At 37.6% G+C, this 25,139-nt stretch overlaps 3 protein-coding genes across 3 annotated transcripts; all 3 read right to left on the bottom strand.

Annotated features, from left to right (window-relative positions):
* Positions 1-325: 325 nt before the first annotated feature.
* On the bottom strand, positions 326-6,768 carry LOC125478268 (calcium-dependent protein kinase 1). Its single transcript, XM_048586328.1, has 7 exons — positions 5,001-6,768; positions 3,459-3,602; positions 3,170-3,322; positions 2,567-2,682; positions 2,246-2,413; positions 1,448-1,672; positions 326-728 (listed from the first exon to the last, which is right to left on the bottom strand). Exons 1-7 carry the CDS (start codon positions 5,818-5,820, stop codon positions 621-623), a joined length of 1,734 nt encoding a protein of 577 aa, XP_048442285.1. The 5' UTR covers positions 5,821-6,768; the 3' UTR covers positions 326-620.
* An 8,199-nt stretch (positions 6,769-14,967) lies between these two features.
* On the bottom strand, positions 14,968-16,240 carry LOC125478365 (ubiquinone biosynthesis protein COQ9-B, mitochondrial-like). The gene is given in 3 exon segments (XM_048586517.1): positions 14,968-15,996; positions 15,999-16,185; positions 16,187-16,240. Coding segments are annotated over 3 exon segments (906 nt in total). The 3' UTR covers positions 14,968-15,331.
* Positions 16,241-23,106: 6,866 nt separating this feature from the next.
* On the bottom strand, positions 23,107-24,141 carry LOC125478346. The gene has a single exon (XM_048586492.1). It carries the CDS (start codon positions 24,139-24,141, stop codon positions 23,107-23,109), a length of 1,035 nt encoding a protein of 344 aa, XP_048442449.1.
* Between the last annotated feature and the right edge of the window lie 998 nt (positions 24,142-25,139).

Genomic DNA, 25,139 nt, shown 5'->3' with positions numbered 1-25,139 from the left:
TTTTGAGTGGGAGGGAGCGGGTGGGCAAGAAAGTGGGATACGCTCATGCAGTTGGATGCTCTAATTCCTCCCTTTTGCATGGCGCGCCCACAAAGCAGAAAGTTGTGAAAGCACTTTTGTACCCAACTACCATATAAACTAGTTCTTTCAGCTTACTTTTAGAAAGAGGGCACATTCCACATTTCAAAACTCCCAACTAGGATAAAGTGTTCGAATTTCCGAAATAAATAAATAAATAACTAAAAAAATAAATGACTAGGAGAGTGTTCGTATGGTGACAATGACATAATAAATCAGTGTATGTTACCATCACAGCTCGTAAATGTGTCTTTCAAACCAAGTATGCATATATTCATTATCGATACGAAAAAAAAAAACATATGCCAATAAAAAAAATTTCTCCTCGCTGTATACAAGATAGAAAGGGCTCCGAGTTTCAGATACAATATCCCTCGGTGTGGAAGCCTCAATAAATTCGGAGAAAATAACCCGAAATGCCTGGCTCGACATGGAAGAGCAGTTAAGTACCTTTCTATACAATCTTAACACCTCAAAACAATGAAGAACGAAGCACGAAATCCGAACCCCTCTTTGTTATCTATGAGCTAAATTTCAAGTGCTTATCTAAATGCTATGCCGAAGCTACTTTGCATTCCCTTCTTACCGGGGCCAACAAAATTTCCTTTCTGCATCATGGCTACAAACTCGTTGTAATCTATGCGTCCATCCTGCAATAACAAATCAACACGGTAACTCTCACATACAAACAGATCAGAAAAGTTGGCTTCACGGAATAACATTGCAACAAAGAAAAGGCACAGATTCTTGACACTCGGTTCCCCATTTCGGTCATCATGAGTGTAAACCCCAAACCCACTGTACTATTTTGAACATCATCACCATAATAACAAAGAGCACTGCTTGACATTGCAGTCACTACTTTGGGCTTAAATTCGTTAATTAAAGCAACTAGGCCAAATCCCAATTTCTCGAAAGAAGACATACGGTCTTGCTACCTAATCAGTCACCGTAAGGCTTATGAGGGTCCATGAAAGGAAAATACTACTGACACAGTTTCGAGCTTAACAAAAATTTACTGCATAAACCGACACAGGACTTGAGTTTACATGCCACTCGTAATCACATGATTAATTTGGTGCATATAGCATGCTTCTTGTGGATTATAACAAACTGAAATGGAACTACCACTGTCAATTTATACAATATATCACTCTTCCAATATGTGAACCTTTTGTATTACTCTTCAAACCAATGCAAGTTTACTTTTGAATTAAGTCAAGTTTCATGCTGATACTGAATTTAGACGCTCGGGATCCATGTCATATTTTGAGCCACATCATCTTTCTATGCAAGGAAATAGCTCACTCAACTATTTTCCCATCCTAATATGATACAAATGCTGTATTGTTAAGATGTAGTCACTTACATTGTCCTGATCAACTTCTCTTATCATCTCTTCGAGGCGAACATCCTCTATGCCAAAATCCTCACAAGCTTGCTGAAGCTCATCCGGAGTAATATAGCCACTTCCATCCTTATCAAAGTAGGAGAAAGCTGCAAACAGATGATCTTCTCTCTCAATTTTGTTCAGATGCAATGTTGCAGCTACGAACTCCCCATAATCAATTGTTCCACTGTTGTCGACATCTGCCTGCAAATCAGAAAAGGTATTCCTTTATGATCTTGAAATCTGGATATACTGATATCGACGTTTTTAGGAAACAAATTATCAAGCATATTGGCCTAATCATGTGTACACCCCTTATGGCTGAAATTCAAGAATTATAGCATTTATGATAATTAGATTCCATAGATAACAAAGGAAACTGAAACTGTCACTTGTCGATATTCACTAAAATTTGCTTTTGACAAACACGACATCAAAGAGAGAAAATAAATTCACTTAACTTCACTCTTTTTTTTTCCTGGACATAAAATACTACTAGTATTTCTTCTTCTATTGTTTTATTTCTTAAAACAGGTCAACATGGCTAGAATGACCATGGTGGCTACGGCTGGACGAAGCACCAGCCAGAGAGGGTAAGAGGGGTGGCGGCAAAAGGTTAGAGAGATAAGATGAATTTGTTTTTGGTCAAGTTTATCTGGAGATAAAATGACATTTATGAGGGCACATGGAGCTTTACTACTATGCTACTTCTTGACATCCTGAAAACGTAATGAATCATTATCGTTTAAAGTACTCCAATTCTGATCTGGTACATACTGCTTGCATTAGATCATAAATTTCAGACTCCTTCAGATTTGCTCCAAATCTTTTCAATCCGATCTTTAGTTCGTCAAAAGTGATTTGACCACTGTTGTCAGTGTCTATCATCTTGAACATTTCTTTCAGGCCAGCTATTTCTTCTACAGACAAGTTCTCTGCAATGACCTGCCAAATAGTTAAAAAAAGAAATCATCATCCTCCTTGGTGAATGACTATGTGAAAATACATGTTTACGTTACTAATTGAAGCTCTGGCCAGAAGAAAAGAGTTATTAACCAAAGGCATCTAAAGTATGTGTCTGGTACAATTAATACTTACTCTGAGAGCCATTTTCTTGAGCTTGTTCATAGCTGAAAATTGTTTTAAGCGACTTAGAACTGCAGAATCAAGAGCCTTATCGGGAGCCACACCATCAACTTGCACCCAGGGGTGGCCTGAAAGGAATAAAACCTACCTAATCAATCAAAAGTAAATGGCATTCCTAAAACCAAATAGCAATTTAAAAAAAAAAAAATTATATATCTAAAGAAATGCCTGTATCTTTATGTGTAGCTGCAGAAATGATCTCAGGAATTCTTAAGAGGTTTATAAAATTAAAGAGTTAATCACTTCTACGGTAACATTATTGTCGGTCTGAGAGACAATAAAACAAATGAAAATACCCACAATACGCAAATGATGTGGAAGGAAATTCTGTCTTTCTTTTAAGTCAATGGAGGTAGATGTTGCACGCATTAGAGCTCATAGCAGAACCCATAAAGGCAAGCATCAATGAGGCAATTACTCAACAGTCAGATTCACAGCATTAAGATTGCTTAACAATCCAGAAGAGTACTTAACGTATAATATTATGACCTACTTCCAAATACAGCAACCAAAAAATAACTAAACAATATACAAAAAGTAATGGAAGAGACTCACACAAAACTTCATGGGCCGTCAGCCGTCTTTTGGCGTCTCGGACAAGCATTCTCCTCACTAAATCTTTGGCACCATCAGAAATACTAGGCCAAGGGTCTGATTCGAAATCTAGGTCACCATGCATGACCTGGTCAAATATTCCTTGCTCATTTTCTGGGGAATTATAACAACGTACATTAAGAAGAAAACAATGTGGAAATCAGTTACAATCAGTAAAAGTAAGCTCATGTTTGTTAAAGCATGAAATGAAGATCAAGAATCAACTATATAGCATGTCAAAAGTTCCCACCAGCCCAAAACGGCGGCACCCCACTTAACAGAATGTAAAGGATCACTCCTGCGCTCCAGACATCTGCTTCTGGACCATAACGCTTGCGTAACACTTCAGGTGCAACATAATATGGGCTTCCAACCACATCACTATATTTTACTCCTGCAAGGAGGCAAGCATGAATCTTTCAACTTAGATTCAATCATCAATTCTGAATCATTTTATCATAAACTCTAGTTGTGTAAGCACCAATGAGCCAAAAAGAGCACCGAAAAGAAGAAAACTTGTCGAAAAGTAACAATTAGGAAGCATGGATTGAATGTAGGGTCGGATTATACAAATCCCATACATCATGCGATGCTTTTTGCAGTCACTACTTCTATTTGACTATTTGGGAACACAACGACAACAAAGCTCTCCAAAATCGGAACATTTCCCAAACTGCAAAAGAGGTTGGTTCACTAAGTGAACAACCGAGACAAATGGCCCAAGATACAAAAATAGAAAGAAGATAGTCTGAAGTCTCAAATACTCAACGAGTACGATTGCGAAGTTAATGGCTGAACACTGTATAATAAGACATAGTGAATTGTAATTTTTTTATCATAAGTTGCCATCCAGGTCTCAGCTCAAGGTGCATAGATTATGGAATGAAATTGAGCACAAAATAATGCCAATGTAAAGTTACTGCTCTAGAATATTACAAGTACTGCTTATTTAAGAAGTGACTAACATGGAAATAACTTAGGTTAGGTTCCTTATGTTCCTTTAAAATTTTAACTTTTTGGTACTAAGCTCAAAGATCATTCCTATCATTTAAAATCTATTGATTCAAATTTCAATCCACAATAATCGATAACGTTTGACCTCAAGTCCCATTTTCTCATAAAATTCACAATTCTGTTTGTGAAATATAATCTGTCAAAGTAAAAAAAATTTGTGATTAACAGTACATGTTCTTACATCTTCAGCAGACTCTGATATTCAAACTAGTTCTAAAAAACTATAATTTCTTGGAGAAACGAAGGAACCTTAAAAAGGAATTGTTAAAGCTAGCAGACTGCATTTAGTATATAGAATCAGATAGTTTGCTGGGAATGTTGAAGCCTGGAAGAAGACGTTTTTAAAATTTAAATCATTATAAATGGGAATACATGGTCAATATGGCTTCAGGTATCCAATCCCAGAATTAAGCATCCAAGAAAACATCTTAGTTAACTTTATGATTAATAAAGTAAAAACCTGGAGCTAGAAACGGTTCCTTTAGAGACAACCGCTACAACAGCACAACGGTCAAGAACAAATTAAACGTTCAAGTCAAAGAAATTGTTAATACACGATCGAATATCAAATTCAAGGGGTATTGTAAGACTGGTGAGTGAAAGAGTACAGTGTTAAGTATTATTCAAAGAGCAAAAAGAATTCTCTGGCACATTTTATGCAAAGTATTGTACAAGATAATGGGCAAGATAAACTTAACAATCTTGATCATCATAACTGAAATGACAATACTAATATGAAATGACATTGATAGTATGAAAACCACAGGATGATAATTACCTGGCTTCAAGAAAATAGATAATCCAAAATCTATAGTTTTGAGAAGTGCATCCTCATCCTGACTGACAAAGAGAAAGTTCTCCGGTTTAAGGTCTCGATGCATAACTCCCAATGAATGGCAAGCTTCGACCACTCCAACTATAGTCCTAGTTAGCTCAGCCGCCTTTCTTTCTGTATAATGCCCGCGCTGGATAATCCTATCAAAGAGCTCACCTCCTGCACATAATTCCATAACAACATGAACTGCTACAGCATCCTCATAAGCTCCCTTAATAGAGATAACATTTGGGTGGTCTGCCAGATGGTGCATGATCTGAATTTCCCTCCTCACATCCTCCACATCCTCATCAGTTAATAACTTCCTTTTTGCAATTGATTTGCACGCATACTCTTTCCCTGTCGCCTTCTCCACACACAGAAACGTTATTCCAAACTGCCCCTGTCCAAGCTTCCTCCCCAAACTGTAAAACTCCTTTATCTTTCCGGTTTTCGTTTGTAACACCGAACCAGCCTGAAGTCCTGCACTAGGGACCCTCTTTATCTGCGGTGGCTTCTTGGGTTTTGCGGATTGTTTTGGCTCAGTTTCAGGTTTTGCGGATTGTTTTGGCTCGGTTTCTGGTTTTGGTATTGTCACTTGCTCTGGTGGTTTGTCTAGTACTGGCATAGGTGACTCAGGTTCCTTAGGTGATGATGTCTCATTGACAGGTTCTCCGTTAGTATGAACTGAGTCATCGGGAGAGCGGTTTGGCCACATTACAGCTGAAACTGATTGGAAGAAACCATTCTTGGAAATGCTCGGTCCAACACAAGTGTTACCCATTTCGACCAAAACTCTATTCCTTCCTTAACACTCGCTTAACATCAAAATCTAACCTTCTCTATTGAATGTCTCTTAGCACAACACATAAGATCTAATTTCGGAATCCGACAACTATCGTTGATCAAGTCAAACTCTTCTCCCACTCTCTCTCTAGACTCTAATTTATACACTATAGAAGCAAGATCAAAAGCTTGGATTTGTAACCAAAAAAGTAAAGCATCAAAATTTCTACCAAGTCAACAGACAGAAATCACCCTTACCAACTTTCTTTCTGAGATTGCATCAGACTATGGCACATGAACTCTTGTGTTTGAAAGAAGAAACCCAGAAATCATAAACTCAAAGTATAATTTTCAGAAATGATAGATAAAAATGGTCAAAACCTTGCTTGATCAACGACTAAATCTACAATTACTGACAAGTTTGAGATGAAAAAACCAAGGAAAATAAAGGGCAAAGAAGTAGTCAGAAGAGATAAACAAACAAATGAATCAAAAGCTATCAAATTTGAACAATTCAAGCATGGTGCTGCAAAACCCAACTGAGAAAAGGAAACAGGAACTGAGTAGGACAGGTAGAAACAGATAAAGGGCAAGTAGCTAGTAAGTTGTAGGTGAGAGAAAGATAATGGGCAAGTAGCTAGTAGGAATGGACTGCAAAGAGAATGGGGGTAGATTTTCCTGTATGTCTCTATCTGCTGCCACAGGAGAAGCATTATTCTATTTGGACAGGTTTGTATGTGAATGTGAATGGGAGGAGGGTGAGGACCCAGAAGCAAACGCGTTCGGTCGAAATAAAAAAAAATCCCCCGGCCTTTCATGTTTCCTTGTGTTCAATCATGTTATCAAATCATCAGCTGTAATATTGTTGAAAAGATTCAGATGGCTTTCATGGTTCCTTGTGTTCAATCATGTTATCAAATCATCAGCTGTAATATTGTTGAAAAGATTCAGATGTGTACTGTTTATTACGAATGTGTACGAGCTTTACCCAAAAATAGGGGGACATGAAGAAAATTTTCAAAGAATCTGAATCTCTTTTCTTTTTCTTTTTTGTTGACAACGGGGCAAAAGCCGTGAGAAATGGAAAAATCACATTCACATGATCTCAATTATATCTCCAATTACCAAGTAATAATCGTCAAACACAAACGAAACACACTGCATAACAAACACAAACGAGCTTGATTACCAACAACAAATTTTATCGATCCTTGGCTGGGCCTGTGCCTTACGCATTTTATAAAGTGTTGGGTCCGCCTGACCCAACGATTTTGGAATAATGCAAAGTAGTCATTTGACTTGAAATACCACAATTATTTTGCAGAGACTTATCTCATACACATGGTTTGTTCTACGCATTGTTGGGGTCACAAACAGTCATTTGACCTGAAATACCACAATTATTTTGTGGAGACTTATCTCAAACACATGGTTTGTTCTAAGCATTGTTGGGGTCACAGACTTATCTCTTTATTGATGTTGATGATAAGCAACTTCAAGAGTTGAATAGTTGTTTTAACGAGACAACTGCAAAATTCCTTCTTTGTGTGGCATGCTGAAACCCAATTAACTCACTCTCAACTTCTAGCATTGAAAAGTCAGTTCATTTTGCTCGATTTTTTCCAAAAGATTTTTATGATCGAAAGCTCACACTTCTTATAGATGAACTTAAGAATTATATTTCTAACAAGCATCTACATAATGAATTTTCTTGATTGAAATAAATTTGTAGTCTTTCATAAAAATTAATAGAGGCAGAGGGGGGATAAACAATATCTCTCAGTCTACTTACTTGTAACATTAGCATTGATGATAGCTCGGTGTATACAAGGACAGGCCAACAATATCTCTCAGTCTACTTACTTGTAACATTAGCATTGATGATAGCTCGGTGTATACAAGGACAGGCCCCAGGCCTGGCTGTCCACCTAGCCGACCCCAATTCCCCTCAGCCCCACTCATTTTAACTCAACCCAAGACCCGTTCCTCAAACATGTTGTGACTTGCCGTTTCAACTAATCCCTCACTTTTGTTAGCATTGTTACCGTAATTTATATATGCTATATTCCAATTATGTTTTTTAAAACTAATTTTCTTGCTTTTTCATTCTATATCAAACATTTTTTTTTTTTTTTACTTCTTACAAGTAGTTTATGTGGAATTATTTTTTGTTTTTTTTCTTGAGTTTTTATTATGTATAAGTATAAATTTTAAGGAATCAGACTCATAGATTCCCTAATTAAATGTATTTTTTTACGGTCAAGTTTTGTTTATAGAACTGTTGTATATATTGTACTTGGAAGTCAATAATATGTGCGAAAGTTGGGTAATATAATAGAAACAAAGTAGATTGTGCAAGAAATAAATAAAAATAAAATAAAATGTTCCACTAATAGATTTTGTGACACACCCCAACCGAGATCAGGGCATGCTGGCCGTCACGTGGAGGTGACGTAGCCATGTGCACAGTGTGGAAGCTAAAGGAAATAATATAAAAGTACGAATAATTTAAAACTAGCATATGTATGTGATAAAATAAGTGCTAGCGTAAGTGAGACGCTGAATTCAGAGCCTAAAGACTACAGCAGTCCAAAGAAAAGATACAACAATAGTGCACCCGAAGGTGACCCTACATCGGTGAGTGTCTGTCAGAAATGCCGGGACGTCCTCTGGGAAAACCACCGAACCCGCTAAGCTACTAGAACCTGGAGGGGCGCAAAACAAAAGCGTGAGTGGGCAAAAACAAATTCTTTGAAAACCATTTCATAAAATACATTCTAACCCCTCGCCGTAAAACCTGTATACTTCCCAGAAAATAAACATACATACGTAGGTATAATTATGCCAAATATGCTCAAGGGTATGCCATTATGCTCAAAGGTATGCCGTCATGCTCAAAACCTCATAATAATATGCAAGTGCTCAGGTATAAACCGTGTCAAAACTTATCACTGGCAGCCGGAGTCACCTAAAGTGACCTGTACGGCTGAATCTAGAGCTCAAATCTCAATCTCCATAACTAAACCTGCCCACGAGTCGGAACCACCTATAGTGGTCTGTACGACAAGCCTGGGTGCAATACATATAAACGCTCTAGTGCTACGATCACGTGAAGACTGTGCGAATAATCGCGGGTCACCTACGAGTCGGAACCACCCATAGTGGTCTGTACGACAGGACTGTGCACCTAACTTGGATCCAAGCTGAGCGTGTGGTGCGGGAGGTGAACAACACGTGAAGGACTGTGCCCTACCCTGGGCGGGAGCACTAACACCGGGGGTGCAGGTTATGAGCTCTCTAAGCATCTCTAATCACTATTGAATGCATATATGAAATAACGCTTACATGGCACTTACCTGTGCCTCCACAGCACCATTAAATATATATACATACACATAATTGAATTTATAAATAAACGTAGATGCAACTAATCATGCATAACCACCAATTATATAAAAGAAACGGCATATAACGAATAAGCATTTATACTAATTTCTGGGAATTATATGTATATAGGTATATACGGAAAACCAAGAGCCCACTCACTGGTATGTGGAAGGGTCGTAGCCCCCCTGCCTCGAGTGTGCATGCTCGTCCTCGGGATAGGAATCACCTATATGCGAATTAACTATAAAAACGTTAATTTTAAAGCACATAACCTTCCGTTCAAAATAACTTCTCATACATTGCTCAAAATGGACAAATGAATATACCAACGTGCTCTACACAACCTCAGGATCACAACCATATTTTTAAAATAATTTTTGGACCTCTCACACGCCCCCACGCGCCAAAATAGGCACGGACCTACGCGCCGCCCACGCGCGGCCACGTGCCGTGCACACTGACGGTGTCAATTGACGCCGTCAGGAATATTCCGTTAAAACTCCGGAATATTCCGTTAAACTTAACCGGATACCGTTACTGCCGTTAGGAATATTCCGTTAAAATTAACGGAATATTCCTGTTTCTTCTCCGGCCTACCCTCGCGGGACTCCGGTCACCGGAAAACTGGGAAAACTTTAAACTCACTATTCTCCTTCGTTTTTCAACCAATTTTCATGATTCTTGAACCAAAATGAAGCTTAGACCTAGGAGAATCACGATAGACTACTTTTAAAGGCTAAAAACCACGCGATCATACCTGTCTTCAAACTCAAAAACCGGCCAACTTCGAACCAAGCTTTCCCGACGTCCAAATTTGTCCAACGAAGCACTCCAAGGCTCCTGGGAACCTCACAAACACAACTACAAGCTTCAAAATCCCAAAAACTAGCTAGGTTAAATTTGAATGAACAGTACTCAAATCTGAGCTTAAGAAATCGACGTGAAAACGACTGGTTTCTCACCTGGAAATGGTACAGCTGTACTCCCACGAGCTTCACGAGCTTGAATATGGCCTTAGTTTCTTCGATCTGTGATGATTTAGTTTAGTTGTGTGTGTGTCCGTACGTTGCAGGAAGAAGAAGAAGAATAGAGGACTCGGGGGAGAGAGAGAGACAGGGAAAGTGACAGAGGAAAAGGGAGAGTGAGACAGTGTGTGTGCAGGTGTGGGTGTGGTCCAACACATGCCACACACACAAAACAACCAATTACGTCAAAAAAACGAACTAGGGGCAAAGTTGACAATTCACATGTACGTTTTAATATTTCCGGGACGGGATGTCACATTTTGGCTTCAAAGTTCAGCTTACCTCAATTTTGGTTTTTGGATTCGTCTTTGGTTGTATACATTGAGAAAAATGTATTTGATTCTATTGATAATGATGATGTGACAGGACGTTTGCAAAATATGAGAATATGTCACAGACAATTTGTAAACACGAAAATACATGTAGCAAATTAAACAAGAACATGCGTACAAAGAAAATTTGTATCCATGTAAATGTAGGGTTACAATCTCTTTGCAACTAGATCCTCTGATTCAGTCCCCGAAGATGAAAAAAAAATGTAGTGTTGTTGATCCGAAGGTTGCGATGACTTGATCTCGAATGAACGAACGCCTCAAGGTTTTGGCTTGTGTCAATTGAAGAATTGACACGTGTTGTGGTGGTGCTTGATGATTCTTCAAAGGTTTGATGAAGAACATAGAGCTCTTTTTGAATTCTTCTAAGTATTTGGGAATTTGGATGCTTGAGAGCTTTAGAGTTTCAAAGCTTTCACATCTGGGTGTGAATAATTTTCTTGACTCTTTTCTTTGTTTTGGAGCCTCCAATCTACAGACTCTCCAAGCTTTGCCTATGAAAGAACTGGGATTTAATTTGTGTCTTGATTCATGATTTGTGATTTTACTCCATCAATTAATATTTGATTTAATCAAATTAAAATTAAATTAAAATCAAACAAATCAATCTTCCCAATTTGGCATTTTCATTTGATTAAATTTAAATTAATTAATTTGTTTAATTTAAATAAAATCAAATACGGACATGTGTCCTCGATAACTTGTCCGCCCTCGCATGTCTCGTAAGCCCTCGCATGCCGAAATTTAATTTGTTGGTGAACATTTATTTTTCACCGAAATTCTACACGATTATAACTGGAAATTAAAGGTGTACACAACCGTGGTTTAGCCATGGTGTTTGCATACTTTCACAACTGTTTTGGAGATTTCGGTACACTTGTATTTGCATATTTTCCTTATGTATAACTAATATATTTTTTGGGAATGTTTTCACATTTTAGGCACTTTTATTATTGGAAGATGTTAAAGATAATAAATGAATAATTTATTAAAAAAAATTATACAGATTAAATATTTAAACAAAAGTCAAATAAGAATTTTATTATTTATGTTGACATGGATATCTAGTCAAAAAATTATAATCAATATGTAATCTAACTTCAGATTTTAATTAAATTTTAATGTTTTGATTAAAGTTCATAAACCCCCCAAAAAAGTTAAAGTGGATAGTTGAACAAATTTAGGGGTTCAAAAAAAGTCACCCTTAAAACATTTCACAGGGTGAAATACTAATTCATGCCAATTTCATGGGCATGCACAACCCAGAAAATGAAAACAAAAATGAAGAGAGGCAAGACAAGTATATTACAAAGAGAAAAGGAACAGAATCATCTTCATGTCCTTTAATTCTTTCTTCCATATGTAATTCTATTGTACAAGCATGAAGCATGTTCAACACCTAAAAGAAGACAGATCGATCCGTTAGGATCCTTCTTTCCTTCAACCAGAATAAAAGAGAGATAGAATCAAACCGATTCTCTAGCTAAACGTCTTTCTAGATCTTCCTCAATATCCAAGCTATTCACGGAACACGAGAAGTGACACATTTCGGCTAAGCCCCGGCCGCCGCCTGTTGCGGCCGTCCCACCATCACATAAGACATGATGATATATATGTTATTATTGTTGTTCTTGAGAAGCAATAGTAAAAGTATTATTACTGTTGTTCTTGGGACTTGGGAGCAAGATTGGAGGGTTGTCGTTGGACAATGAGATTGCGCATGGCATCCATGAGTTTTGTGCTCCTAGGTGTGTGGGGCCCAACAACTTTTTTATCATCACCAACAACAACTACATCTATGTTGGTTTCCCGGTGGCTCCGCCTCTGGTGGTGGTGATGATGGTGGTCCTCCATTAACATGGGTCTTTGAGACGACTCTTGGTCTTGCTGGAGCTTGCACTTGTGAAGCTTCACGTACTTCTTCATAATCATCTTCGATAATAATAATTCGATCGATCGAAGGAGACTTATTTTTTTCAAATGAAGGACTAATGCATGCATGGAGATGGAGTGCTTATTTATATGTTAGTTGGACGCGTTAGAGATAACAAAATATTGCCAAAAACAGTATAATCTAGCTGTTTAATTGCTTGCCATTTCTGATCTTACTAAAAAATTGTTTGCCATTTCAATAATTTAAGGAAAGGCTTACATTAGTTTGCCGTCGTGGTAATCTCATCCTTTTAATTGTTTATTTTCGTACTTTGTAGAACAAGATTAACGTCACGAAAATTATAATTTATTGGGATTTTTAGGTTTTGTTTGGTCACCCAATAGGATGGAAATGTTCTTAATTAGTAGGATAGTTTTTGGGCTTGACGTATTGGTTACGTTTATTGTGACAAGAACAATTTAAAAAAATACAATAATAAATATTCAACTTACATACCATTTAGCATTCACGTATGCACCACGAATAAATTGACGGTTTTGAAAACAAATATAATCTTTATGATCAACCATCTATTTATTTGATGTATATATATAAATGACTGAACGATTTCCAAATTGAATGATTTTTACATATACGATCTTTAAATAATAATAGAGAGAATGAACAGTCTCGTTTATAATATTTAAAGAGTAAAAATATTTTAATCAATAATCACAAGTAGATGGATAAGTAGTTTCCCTCACACAATATGGATACAGGTATTTTCCCAATTTAGTTCATGTTCACCATTAAGAAGGACTTTTATGTAACAGAGTTATTACTGTGACGGTATTTAAAATCACTCCTGTGAGAAAAATTAAATTAAAATTTAAAATGCAAAGTGGATGCTTATGTCAATCAATTTCGAACCAAGCTTGAACAACTAGCACGTACTAATATTCCTCAACGGCTTCGTGTCTGACTTGAGAAGCAAGACTCCTCTACTCCTAGCTATTCTACACCCAGCTGATATTACAAACTGTTACGTCTGGTTCTACTGATCAATTTACGTTACATATATGGTTGCAATGGAGGATCTACGGCTACTCGGTGGCAGACAAAGTATTGTGCTCGAGGTGGCATTGGCCGTGTGCATATGGAGGCATTCATCAAAGTTGACGGGGTTGAGAAGCCGGATGATAGTGGCGGTTGTGCTGGTGGGGATCAGTCACATTTATACCAGCAACTAAATCTTCCCCGGAGAAATTGGAGAAGGTGAGAGTGCAACCCTCATAATCACCTGGGGTATCTGTACCATGACAGTTGCATTGTTCGGTGGTTGGCGAAGAGCAGGCTCTGCCCGTTGTGCCGCTTCTCCACGCCTGCCGATTGTAAGTGATGCTACCGATCATTTACCATTTCATCTGATCGATAATTTCACTCTGCTAATTGTTTCTTCAGTCAACATAAAAAGGAAATTCATTGATCAAGAGATGAATACTACAAACGGAAAATTCAAAGGAAATTACTAAACGCTCTCCATCTCATACGTAACAGAAAAATTCACCATAGACATGGATTGAACATATCAATTCAAACAAACACAATACAAAAACAGCCGCTTGACGCTCGCTTATGGTTCTTCCTTAGCAAAGAAACTTTGAGGCAACCAAAAATCTTCCACATGATTCAGGATTTCCATCTCCTCATCGTCTGGCTTCTGAAAGACTAAGAGAAAAAAAGGGAACAAAATATACACTTCAATGGTTCTGTACTTTCTATATGAAATTGTGTAGGGTCTTGCGGGTTTGGGTCTCGGTGGTCTAATCGGTCGGGTATGAAGGATAAGTATCGGTATGATAAGAAGTTTGACGAAATTTTCAGCTTTGGTGTTCGGGGCAGGGCGGAAATGGTTGTGCAATTCCCGACTAATCTTACAGTGAAGAACTGCAAACTATTCAACGTACTTATGCAACCTTAAAAGTTACACTACATGGCACGCATGCCGTAAATTTAGGACTAACTACGTCCTTTGGAAATCTGGTGAGAATGCGTGCCATTACGACGTTGAACATCTATAAAGCATATACTTCGGTGTGGGTATGTCTTCTCGTTCAAACAATCATAGTCGAGGAAGGAACCTCTTAACCTTGGGCCCTCCAGCCTCGTAGACAAGGGCATGTTGATTAGCAGTCCGGATCTTCAGTACTAGGGTCGGTTCAATCACGATGTTCCCAAACGTGAAGGTTCTGCAAATAAGGATGAGACTGAACGGGCGGAGCCACTTGAAGATACAGTGGTCGTGATAACAACCGGGTTCAGCCATGCGCGTACCAAACTTGAGCTGTTGCACAATGCAATCCACAGATCAAGAAGCTAAGAACACCAACTTGCCTTTGAAAGAAAGCGAGCGACCCCTGTAGCGAAGCACCTCGTTGGAATTTTTTTCGCAACGAAGCCATGGTTGAACTATTAAAGCGCTGGATATGAAGTTATACAAATTCATTTGTAAGGCAAAAGAATTTAAATTATAGGAAGCATTTTCTTTGTATACATCATATAAAACCTCATACAATTTTAATTACACCTCCATTTTCCTTTAATTCAACTATATTTTTATTTATTGTATGACTCAGAACGTTCAACAGACTCGAGAAAGTACCAAAAGTATCGCCAAGACATTCAAACACAGACTTTAGTTGACAAACAAATGGATCTTGTAATAGACCACTACTAAACGTAACTCAGGCTTCGGCAGAGAGAAAACATTTACAGTAATTTCAACTTCGATCCACCCGGAAACTACTAAAGTGGTAACTAACACAACATTTCATCCAAGTATACTGACCGGAGGGAGGACTGATGCTTGCAAAAGAATGCTTTCGTAATTTCTTACCCCTGAAAGACTCTCTTCACAAATCCTTGCAAAGAAGTCCCCATTCCAGCACCAACAGCTTCTGCCAAGTATGTCGCCTCTTGAATGGTTTTCTTCAAGTCAAAAGCATCTTTCACCCGATCATCCAAGAATGCCCATGTATCACGAAAATCTGGGGAATTGTCAGTAAGCATGTAAATCTCAGTTGTGGAGTATATTCCTCCAAGGACAGTCCGCTTCACATACCACTGAAAATCAGCGGTGTCGTCGCCAGCACCATGCCAGATCTCATCCACAAGCATCGCTCTCTGCTTAAAGCTTGTGGGGACGTTCACTGGTTGTGCCTGGATGCTAAGAGCTGGAGGCCATTTCGATATGTAGGGTGCCTGCATTTCTAAGCGAATGCGGATAAGCTTGGTGATACGGTCACTGGGTATCAAACTTTTCAGCTCATCTGCACTTGACTCGATTCTATCAATAAGCCTCTGCAAACAATCATCCATGAAAAACTCAACCAACATTCCTTCTTTCCTCGGAAATAATCCAACAATAGATGGAGACACGCCAACATCCTTCGCACCAGCAATCATCGCAGCTTCACTCCATCCCAACCTTATCACATGCGGAAGTGAGGCTTGGAGCACACGAGCTTGCTCATCTTGGTATTCCACTCTCGATCTCTAGTGTGATCGGCTGTTGACGACGAGGAATTTGAAATATTAGGGAATTCATCGGCATATGATGATGTGGAATTCGCAAAACTAGGGGGTTTATTGGCAAATGGTTCAGAGTTCACAGTGGTGGAAAAGTGAGAACGACTAACAAGGGATTGAAGAGGACGGAATCGAATCATGTGGGTACCGCTACTAGCCAACCAACGGTCCGCCAAAGTGCTGGAGAAGCCGCTTCGCTGTGGATCCATACATTTTGATTTTGTATCTTGGCAATATCTCCCTAGAAACAAAAAGAGTTCATTCAAGGGATGATATATGATAATATAAATTGCTACAAGACATATATCATGTTACCAACAACACTTAATTTCTTCTAATAAAACAATAACAACCAAGCATTATCCCACTAACTGATCGGTTATATGAATCCTAAAACGCCGTATTTGCATTTGTGCAACATAGAGATTGTTAGATGTCAATTTTTTGTGATTGCAGAGCTTACATTGCATTTTTTCATTATTAACCAAATGAATCCCAACAACAATTTGGATATATAGGTCCCTTTTTTTATGATAAAATCTTGACAAAGATAACTGATAGCCCTAAAGTAGAAACCCTAGTCATGGTACAATTTGGGAATACATAGAAAACGAAATCAAAATCCTCGACTAAACCCCTAAATTCCAGACAACAATTTATTCGCAAAAAAGTAAAAATTACCAGAAAAAAAGAAGAGAAAGAAGGATAAAAGCTATTGAGAAAACAAACCTCGATTTGGAGGAGAGAGCTTCGTTGTTGCAGAGGATGTGGAAACCCAAGGCGAATTGGAGAGAGAGAAAGATAGATAGAAGGAGAGAGTTTGCCTCCTTTTTCTTCTTCGGCTGTGGCTCGCACAGAAATATGCGTTTTCCTGTTGTTGCGTTCAACGGGTTCTTTTTTCTATTTTTATTTATTTTTGATAAAGGGCAACTTGCAAATCCGGTGGGTTTCATTTAATGACGTTAGGATCGTACTCTCAACCGTAAGGTATCGTTTGGTACGTAGACGGGACGGGACGGAACGGGATATGACGGGACGGAACGGAGCGGAGCGGGAGCAAAGATGTTCTCAGATGGAAATAAGGAGGAAGAAAAAGAAGACGGAGATGTTATAATTTTGTGTTCCATGGATGTGGAACGAGTCGTTCCAGGGGGGGTGAGGTGGAACGAAAATTCATCCAAAACTCATCCCGTGGAACAACTCGTTCCATCCGTTTTAGGCGCACCAAACGTGGGACGGAACGCTTTGTCCCACTCTATTCCGTCCCGTCTCACGTACCAAACAGTACCTAAGAGAACATCCAATGTGATTGTAGAGTTGGAATTTGACTTAGCAAGACAATGAGTCAATTATAATATTTAAGTATGGAACATTCGAACAAGTCATTCAAGTGAGTAAAATATTAAAAGTTTCATTTACAAGCGAAGATAAATATTACTAAATAATAAAGAGTTGACGTGAGTTATATTTGTAACTAGCAACCAACTATAAAAAGAAAGAGCTTGCTAAAAAACGACTTGATCCAAACTGCATGACATACCCAAACAAGCCAAATCATCAATAACAAAATTCTTTTCATAGTAAAAATGTCGAATGTACAAGACCAGCTTTGATGCATAAGAGCATGACAATTCAACACCAAACTTCCCAAAGGGTGATTATCTACTTTTACATTTAAATCAATTGTGCTGCAAGTGCAGAATTTGATTTGTTCGATCCAACATCGCACTAGGGAGAAGATCCTCTATGCCTTATATGTACATGCCCACCTCCATATAGCACGAGGCATTTTGGGAGCTCACTTGCTTCGAGTTCCATCTAAACTCTGAAGTTAAGTGAATGGGGGGTGCGAGTGGAGGGCGAGAGCAGTCCCAAGATGGGTGACTCACTGGAAAGTTCTCGTTTGAGTTCCCAGAAACAAAACCGTGAGGGCGTGGTCGAGACCCAAAGCGAACAATATCGTGCTAAACCTTTTTAATTCCATTATTTCACGCAAGTTGCAACCCAACAAAACACCCCAAACTTCTGCACAAAGAATCTCACATCGACTAAGATTAGCACAAAAACTAGAGACTCATGCCCCTGGTGCATTTTTGAGAACACCGCCAGCACCAATAAAATTGACCACTCCTTGCAATACCCATCAACATTAAGCTTTAGCCAAACCTCAGGAAGATGTTCCCAATGAAGAAACGCAAGTGTTTGAAAAGGGCTTTATGGAGGAAACAATATTCGCCTGAAGCCAATCTTTTAAGTAGGCAATAATAACTGATTTGGAATCTTTAGGGAGAGCAAAATCCTGGTAAAGTTTGATTCCTAAATGCCACAAGAACCAGCACGTTATACAAAAAATAAGTCTCCTTTCTAAATTGTCCAAGACTAATATTTTGGAAGAGAGATTATTCTGGAACCAATTGTTAGTACATGCATCAATAAAACTTTGATCAGGAATAGGAAAACTTCAACAAACCTTACCAGCAAAGGAACAATCTCTAAAGACATGAATAAGTGATTCAAACGCACCACAGCGTTTTACAGGTACCCTAATCTTTCATCTATCAGTTGAGCCATTTAGATCTGTTGCAGTTCGTCATTTCTTCATTTGGTAATCAAAAGCCTTCTTTTTTTCATTGAAAAGATGTTCACATCTCGATATGCTTATAAATTATGTACTTGTTTTCTTACTGCAAAGCCGTGTTAACCACTAGAGGATTACTAGAACACTTTATTTCCTATCTTATTTCGGCCTTCAGTCACATTTTTTTCTGTCGTCTGTGTGGCTTGATTCCTCTGTAGATATGGCAATCAGACCTTGCCTGAAAACTTTTAACTTTTCAATTTCAATCTGTTTATTTGTCGGGATTAGCTCACACGTCTATTCGAGTAGAAACCTTTTAATATAAGTTTTTAATTCTGTGTTGAATGTTTAGTTGAGTCATTCGGGTTTGGAATGGAAGTGTGTTGGAAAAATTAGGGTTTAATTGCTATAATAAATCATATAGAAAATCAAGAAATAATTCATGCAATTATATATCACAATAATGCATGCACGTAACCAATGTTAAATGAACATGACATAATGGATTAGAAAAACTTGGAAATACAGTTGAGGCAAGTGTTAGACACTTTGTCCTTAAGACAAATTTATGCCCCACTACGGTGCTTATGATTGATCAGCGCATGTTTCCCAAGATACAACGACCATGTCCTTGTAATAGTAGCACTCCAAATCACAAGGCTCCATGAACCACGATTGTGTTGAAAACTCTCTCATATAGACTCAATGAGACTCTAATATTTAGTGTACTCTATGTATGATTATGTAAACAATGAAAAGTTCTCTCGGTGGTTATAGGAGGCTTCCCTATTTATAGAATGTAAGATACCTATTTGGAAAGCATGTGACTATTCATGAAGAGTCAAAAGTTGCAACCCTTCATTTGAGTAGACACATCTTTCTACCAAAAGACTCCACTTCTAATTTCCATTCAATTAATAAATTTAATATAATAATATTATTATTAAATTTTCCAACAATCCTCCACATGAATGGAAATTGACTCAATATCATGCAAATGACAATGCAGACACTAGAGAGAGAATTCAATAGGAAAAGTACCGCATCGAAATAGGTGGCTTTTGGATTTGAACATTCCATAGTGAATTACTATCGGATTTACTTGGCTAATCAGTGAACGCGATGTCTTGAACTGCTCAGACATTTGTGTAAACCAAAACAATAGTAATCACCCAATACCCTTCCAAACACCCCGTGGTTGCTCGGTTGTGTTCATTTTGGCCCTGAACAATTCTTGGTTTCTCATGAGTGCTTTTAGAGAACTAAGCCCTTCAAAAAATTCTCACAGGAATGACCCATTCCTCACTCAAGATAGGTGACTTCCCATTAAGAATATCCTGCAATACCCCACTTGTTATTTCCAAGTATATGAATCATTAAAAGTAAAGTTTATCCTAAATACGCTGCAGATAACACTGTTTCATCATAGGACATGGGTGGGAGGTAATCTCCGCAGTGCTCCATTGAATCATCCACAATTCGGTTGTACCTTTGAACCTAGATCTTGGGATCTCAAGTCAGCTAGGTTGGGTTGCCATTATAGCGATTCTTAAAGACGTAGGCTTTTACCCATTCTCCTCGATGATACAACTTACTCTCTAGTCATTCGAGGGTAGTTGTTTTCCAATGTTAAGTCCTTCGAAACATATGTTAGGACTTACAAAATAATTTGCTAACATTCGGGTACATTCCCCCACATTTAAGGTATTTGCTAGAAGATCTCCAACCTTTCAATACCTTAAAACTTCAATTATAAGAGATAATATGTAGTTATCTCTTTCTAGAAGCAAATTACTTTTACATTCTTTTTAAGTATATTCCATTTCTCAAAAATAGCTAAGTCACCCCCACAATCCTCTCATATTGTGGTTGCTTTTAACGCTAATAAATTATATTTCATATTAAGAGGTAGGAATTCTCTGTAAAGATAAAATCTCTTTGTATCTTCACATAGACTTTATAAAAGCCACTTGTGTTTTTAAGAAAAACACTTGTTGGCGCCATTCAACAGTGCTTTTGTGTCCCCATTCAACAACTTCATGATACTATGACCAATCATGAGTTATGCAAAACTCACTTGACACTTCGGTGATGACCATCACGTTACTTCGCCTCTCAGGGGATTCGTTTTTCCTTTTAGGTTAATGCACACATTTCATAAGGGTCAACTTGCCTCTTCTAAGTGGTATTATACAAATGAAGCACAATAATTTTTGCCAGTTGAGTTTTGGACACTTTGCAGCTGCATCATCTCAGAAATTTATGTGCTTGGGAACAAAAGCAGAACCGTTTGACTAGAATGCATTCTATATGCGGTTTTATTTTCAATTATGCTACTAATATCATATAGTGGCATTTCAAGTATAAAGAAAATCAACTTATGCCACTCAAAATCCCAAATGGCACTATCACTGTAACCGATATGGTCACAGTCTGAAAAGAACCAAACTAGTGACCACGTCATCTTTGCACGTAACCAGTGACCGAATGGTTCACCAATTCATTTTCGTATAGGCATAGAGATACAAACGGATTAAGATTCAAAGTTCTTAATCAAGTGGTCTTGCTTTGAAATGGTGAGACTCTTCTTGGAGTCGCTAGAATTAAATCTACATTTCCAGTTCATACGTGTGCAATCTGTATGATTACATTTGCGTGCCATGCAAGAACTCAAAAAGAAGCATCCATTCCAAATTAGTTCCCACTACGAAATGGTGCGACTATCAGAAGTCGCATACAGTTTCTGCATTGAATAACCAAATAACCGACATTTTTGAAAATTCATAAACATGTAATCGCTTAAGAATATTATAAGGATAGAGTTATGAAAGCAAGTATACTCTTATATTCCTGATCACTGTGTGCATTTGTAAATTACTTGCTAACAGGAAACAAACTTTGTAGTTTCAACGTAGTCACATGTGGTTATTAAGAAACTAAGTATAGATAAATTGGAAACCAACCAGCATAAACAAAATTGAAAATAAGTATCATATATTTATGTCTAAATACCGTGCATGCAGATCTTAACAACTTGAAAAATGAATCAATTTAAGCAAAATTCCTAGGACGCAAATGTGTCCCCTTTAACCAAATATAAATATACTGTTTCTTCATATTTCAATCAACCATAAATATACCAAATAAACCAATAAACATATCGTTTCTTCGATGTTTTCATTCAACCATAAATATAACAAATGAACCAAAACTTGTCTTATGATTGTTATTAAAGTCATCATAAGTTCTTTTCAAAGAACTTTGTTCTTGTGCAATTTTCCATGGAAATACATTTTCAAAGAACGTAGCATTCCTTGATTCAATTATTGTATTAACATGTATTTAGGGTTTATCCGATTTATGTACAAAAAACCGATATGCACTACTATTTATGGCATAACCAATGAAAACACAATCAATGGTTTTAGGTCCTATTTTAATCTTCTTAGGATCGGGGACCATTGCCTTAGCTAGACACCCCCAAACTTTGAGAAATTTATAAGAAGGCTTTGTGCCTTTCCATAATTCATAAGGTGTCTTATCTAATTTCTTGTGAAGTAATTTATTGAGAATGTGGTTTGCAAGAAAGCAATGCTTCTCCCCACAAATTCTGGGCTGCCCCAAAACTTATCAACATAGCATTCATCATATCTTTCAATGTACGATTTTTGCGTTCAGCAACTCCGTTTTGTTGGGGTGAATAAGGAGCAGTAGTTTGGTGAATAATCCCATGCTGAGTACAAAATTCAGAAAAGGGTGCAACGTATTCACCTCCCCCATCGCTTCTTATAACCTTTATCTTTTTGCTAAGTTGATTCTCAACTTCGTTCTTATAATTTGTGAACGCTTCTAAGGCTTCATCTTTGCTTCTTAGCAAATACACATAGCAGTACCTTGTGCAATCGTCTATGAAAGTAATAAAATATTTCTTGCCTCCTCTAGTTTGCACAAACTTTAGATCACAAATATCACTATGAATTAATTCTAGAGGTTCCGTACTTCTTTCAATAGAGTGAAAAGGTGCTTTAGTTGACTTTGCTTCCACACAAGTTTCACATTTATGACTTACATCAATATGAAACTTAGGTAATAGGTCCATGTTAATTAGCCTACGGATAGTATCATAATTCACATGTCTTAACCTCCCATACCATATATTTGGTGATTCCACAATATAAACAGAAGAATTAACTTTATTGATAATTTTGGGTACAACAGTCATTACATTCATTTTGAAAAGGCCATCACTAAGATATCCTTTCCCAACATACATTCCATTCTTTGTTAGTACAAACTTATCAGACTCAAAAACCAAATGGAAACCATTTTTGCACAATAATGGTTCAGAGACTAAGTTCATTCTGATTTCAGGCACATGAAGCACATTGTTAAGAGCAAGTTCCTTTCCAGAAGTCATCTTTAGAATTACCTTTCCTAGGCCTTGAACCTTGGATGTAGAAGAATTCCCTATAAATAGTTGCTCTCCATGAGTAACTTCTGGCTAGGTGGTAAACATTTTTCTATCAAAGCATATGTGGCGAGTAGCCCCAGTGTCAACCCACCATTCCTTAGTGTTTCCCACCATGTGGACTTCAGATACCACAGCCGCAAGATTTATGTTAGAGATCTTTTTGGACAGCCTCTCTTCCTCGGTAATGTGTACTTCATTACTCTTCTTTTTGGAATTATCTTGGCCTTTGCGGTTTCGACATTTGCTAGCACGATGTCCTATCTTGTTGCAAACAAAACGCTTGCCTTTGAACTTTTTAAAATTCCCTTGGCTTGAACTTTCACCAGAGTGCTTCCTCTTTTTGTTATTCTTTGACCCACCCTCCACAATATGTGCCTTGGCTTGCATAAATTGACTGTTAGACTTCTTTTTAGAGTAACGATTATCCTCCTCAATCCTTAATCTTACAATTAAATCCTCAAGTCCCATCTCTTTGCACTTATACTTGAGATAATTTTTGAAATCTTTCCAAGCAGGAGGTAATTTTTCAATTACTGCAGCCACTTGAAAGGTCTCACTTAGCGACATCCCTTCAGCATGTATTTCATGAAGAATAAGTTGTAGCTCTTGGACTTGATTAATAACCTTCTTGGAGTCTGTCATCTTGTAGTCAAGAAATCGACCGACCACGAATTTCTTCATGCCAGCATCTTCAGTCTTATATTTTTTGTCAAAAGAGTTCCATAAGGCTTTTGCATTTTCAATTGGACTATACACATTGTATAGTGCATTATCTAATGCATTGAGGATATAATTCTTGCAAAGAAAATCAGAATGGTTCCATGCATCTACTGCAGCTACTTCTTTTGCGATAGTTCCAGACATCGGCGCATCTTTAGTCAGAAACTTTGCCAAGTTCAGAGTGGTGAGGTAAAATAACATTTTTTGTTGCCACCTCTTGAAATCTGTCCCATTGAACTTCTCAGGCTTCTCATCATGATTGGTGGAAGATGGGATCACCACAGGCACAACACTCACAACTGACGTGCTGCCCAGTTTACTAGAAGAATTACTAGTATCATCCATTTTCCCTTAAGAGAGAAAGATCACAAAGATAAATATATTGTAATTAAAGCAACAAAGTCTCTCTTAGTGTCTACATCTTCATTTGCATTAATTTTTATTAATTTTCATTCATGTGGGGATTGTTAGAAATTTAATAATTTAAATATTAGTATTATTAATATTTAAATATTAAATATTCAAGCGAATGGAAATTAAAATAGAAAAAATGGGTTAGTCTTGAATTGGCTTTATATTAGCAGTCTACAATAGTTCTTTTTAGTTTTATCTTGTTATGAAAGTGGACATGGGTTTGACCGGTTCTTGTTTGAATTCAAACAAGAATTTCGAAAGACACATTGGTTAAAAAGGCACTGATACATGTGGGCATTAATACCAACCATCAGACGCCTTATTTCTTTCGAATCACTTGAAAACCGAAACGGTTTCCTCCAGCTTTTCCACAAGGTTGGGATATGACTGTTGAACAAAGATTGCATCCTTTGTCTTTTGGAAGCAGACATAACCTTTGAAAGTGGGGCATGTTAATGCCTAGAAATAGACCATCAAGTCAAGCATTCTAGATATAATTTTGCATCCAAAAATCAATTAGAAATTAGAGTAGTTTAGTGTCTGATAAAGAGAGTTTTAAACACTTTTGGTTTGGTGTTCTTTGTGGATTGGAGTGCTACTTCCGCAAAGAGAAAGATCGTTGTATCATGTGAGACATTTGCCAACGCAAACCTTGAGGCACCACTGAGGGGCAAACTTGTCTTAAGCTTGTTGGAAAAATTAGGGTCTAATTGCTATAATAAATCACATAGAAAACTAAGAAATAATTCATGCAATTATATATACAATAATGCATGCACATGAGTAACCAATGTTAAATGAACATGACATAATGGACTACAAAAACCTAGAAATACGGTCGAGACAAGTGTTAGACACTTTGTCCTTAAGACAAGTTTACGCCCCACTACGGTGCTCATGGTTGATCAGCGCATGTCTCCCAAGATACA

Source organism: the organism of the source record quoted next, unplaced genomic scaffold (genome assembly GCF_019419815.1).
Source record: "Pyrus x bretschneideri cultivar Hongxiangsu unplaced genomic scaffold, Pyrus_bretschneideri_v1 Contig24, whole genome shotgun sequence".
Taxonomy (NCBI): Eukaryota; Viridiplantae; Streptophyta; class Magnoliopsida; order Rosales; family Rosaceae; genus Pyrus; species Pyrus x bretschneideri.
Note: the sequence above shows the minus strand (reverse complement) of the source record. Positions and strands in the feature narration are given on the sequence as shown.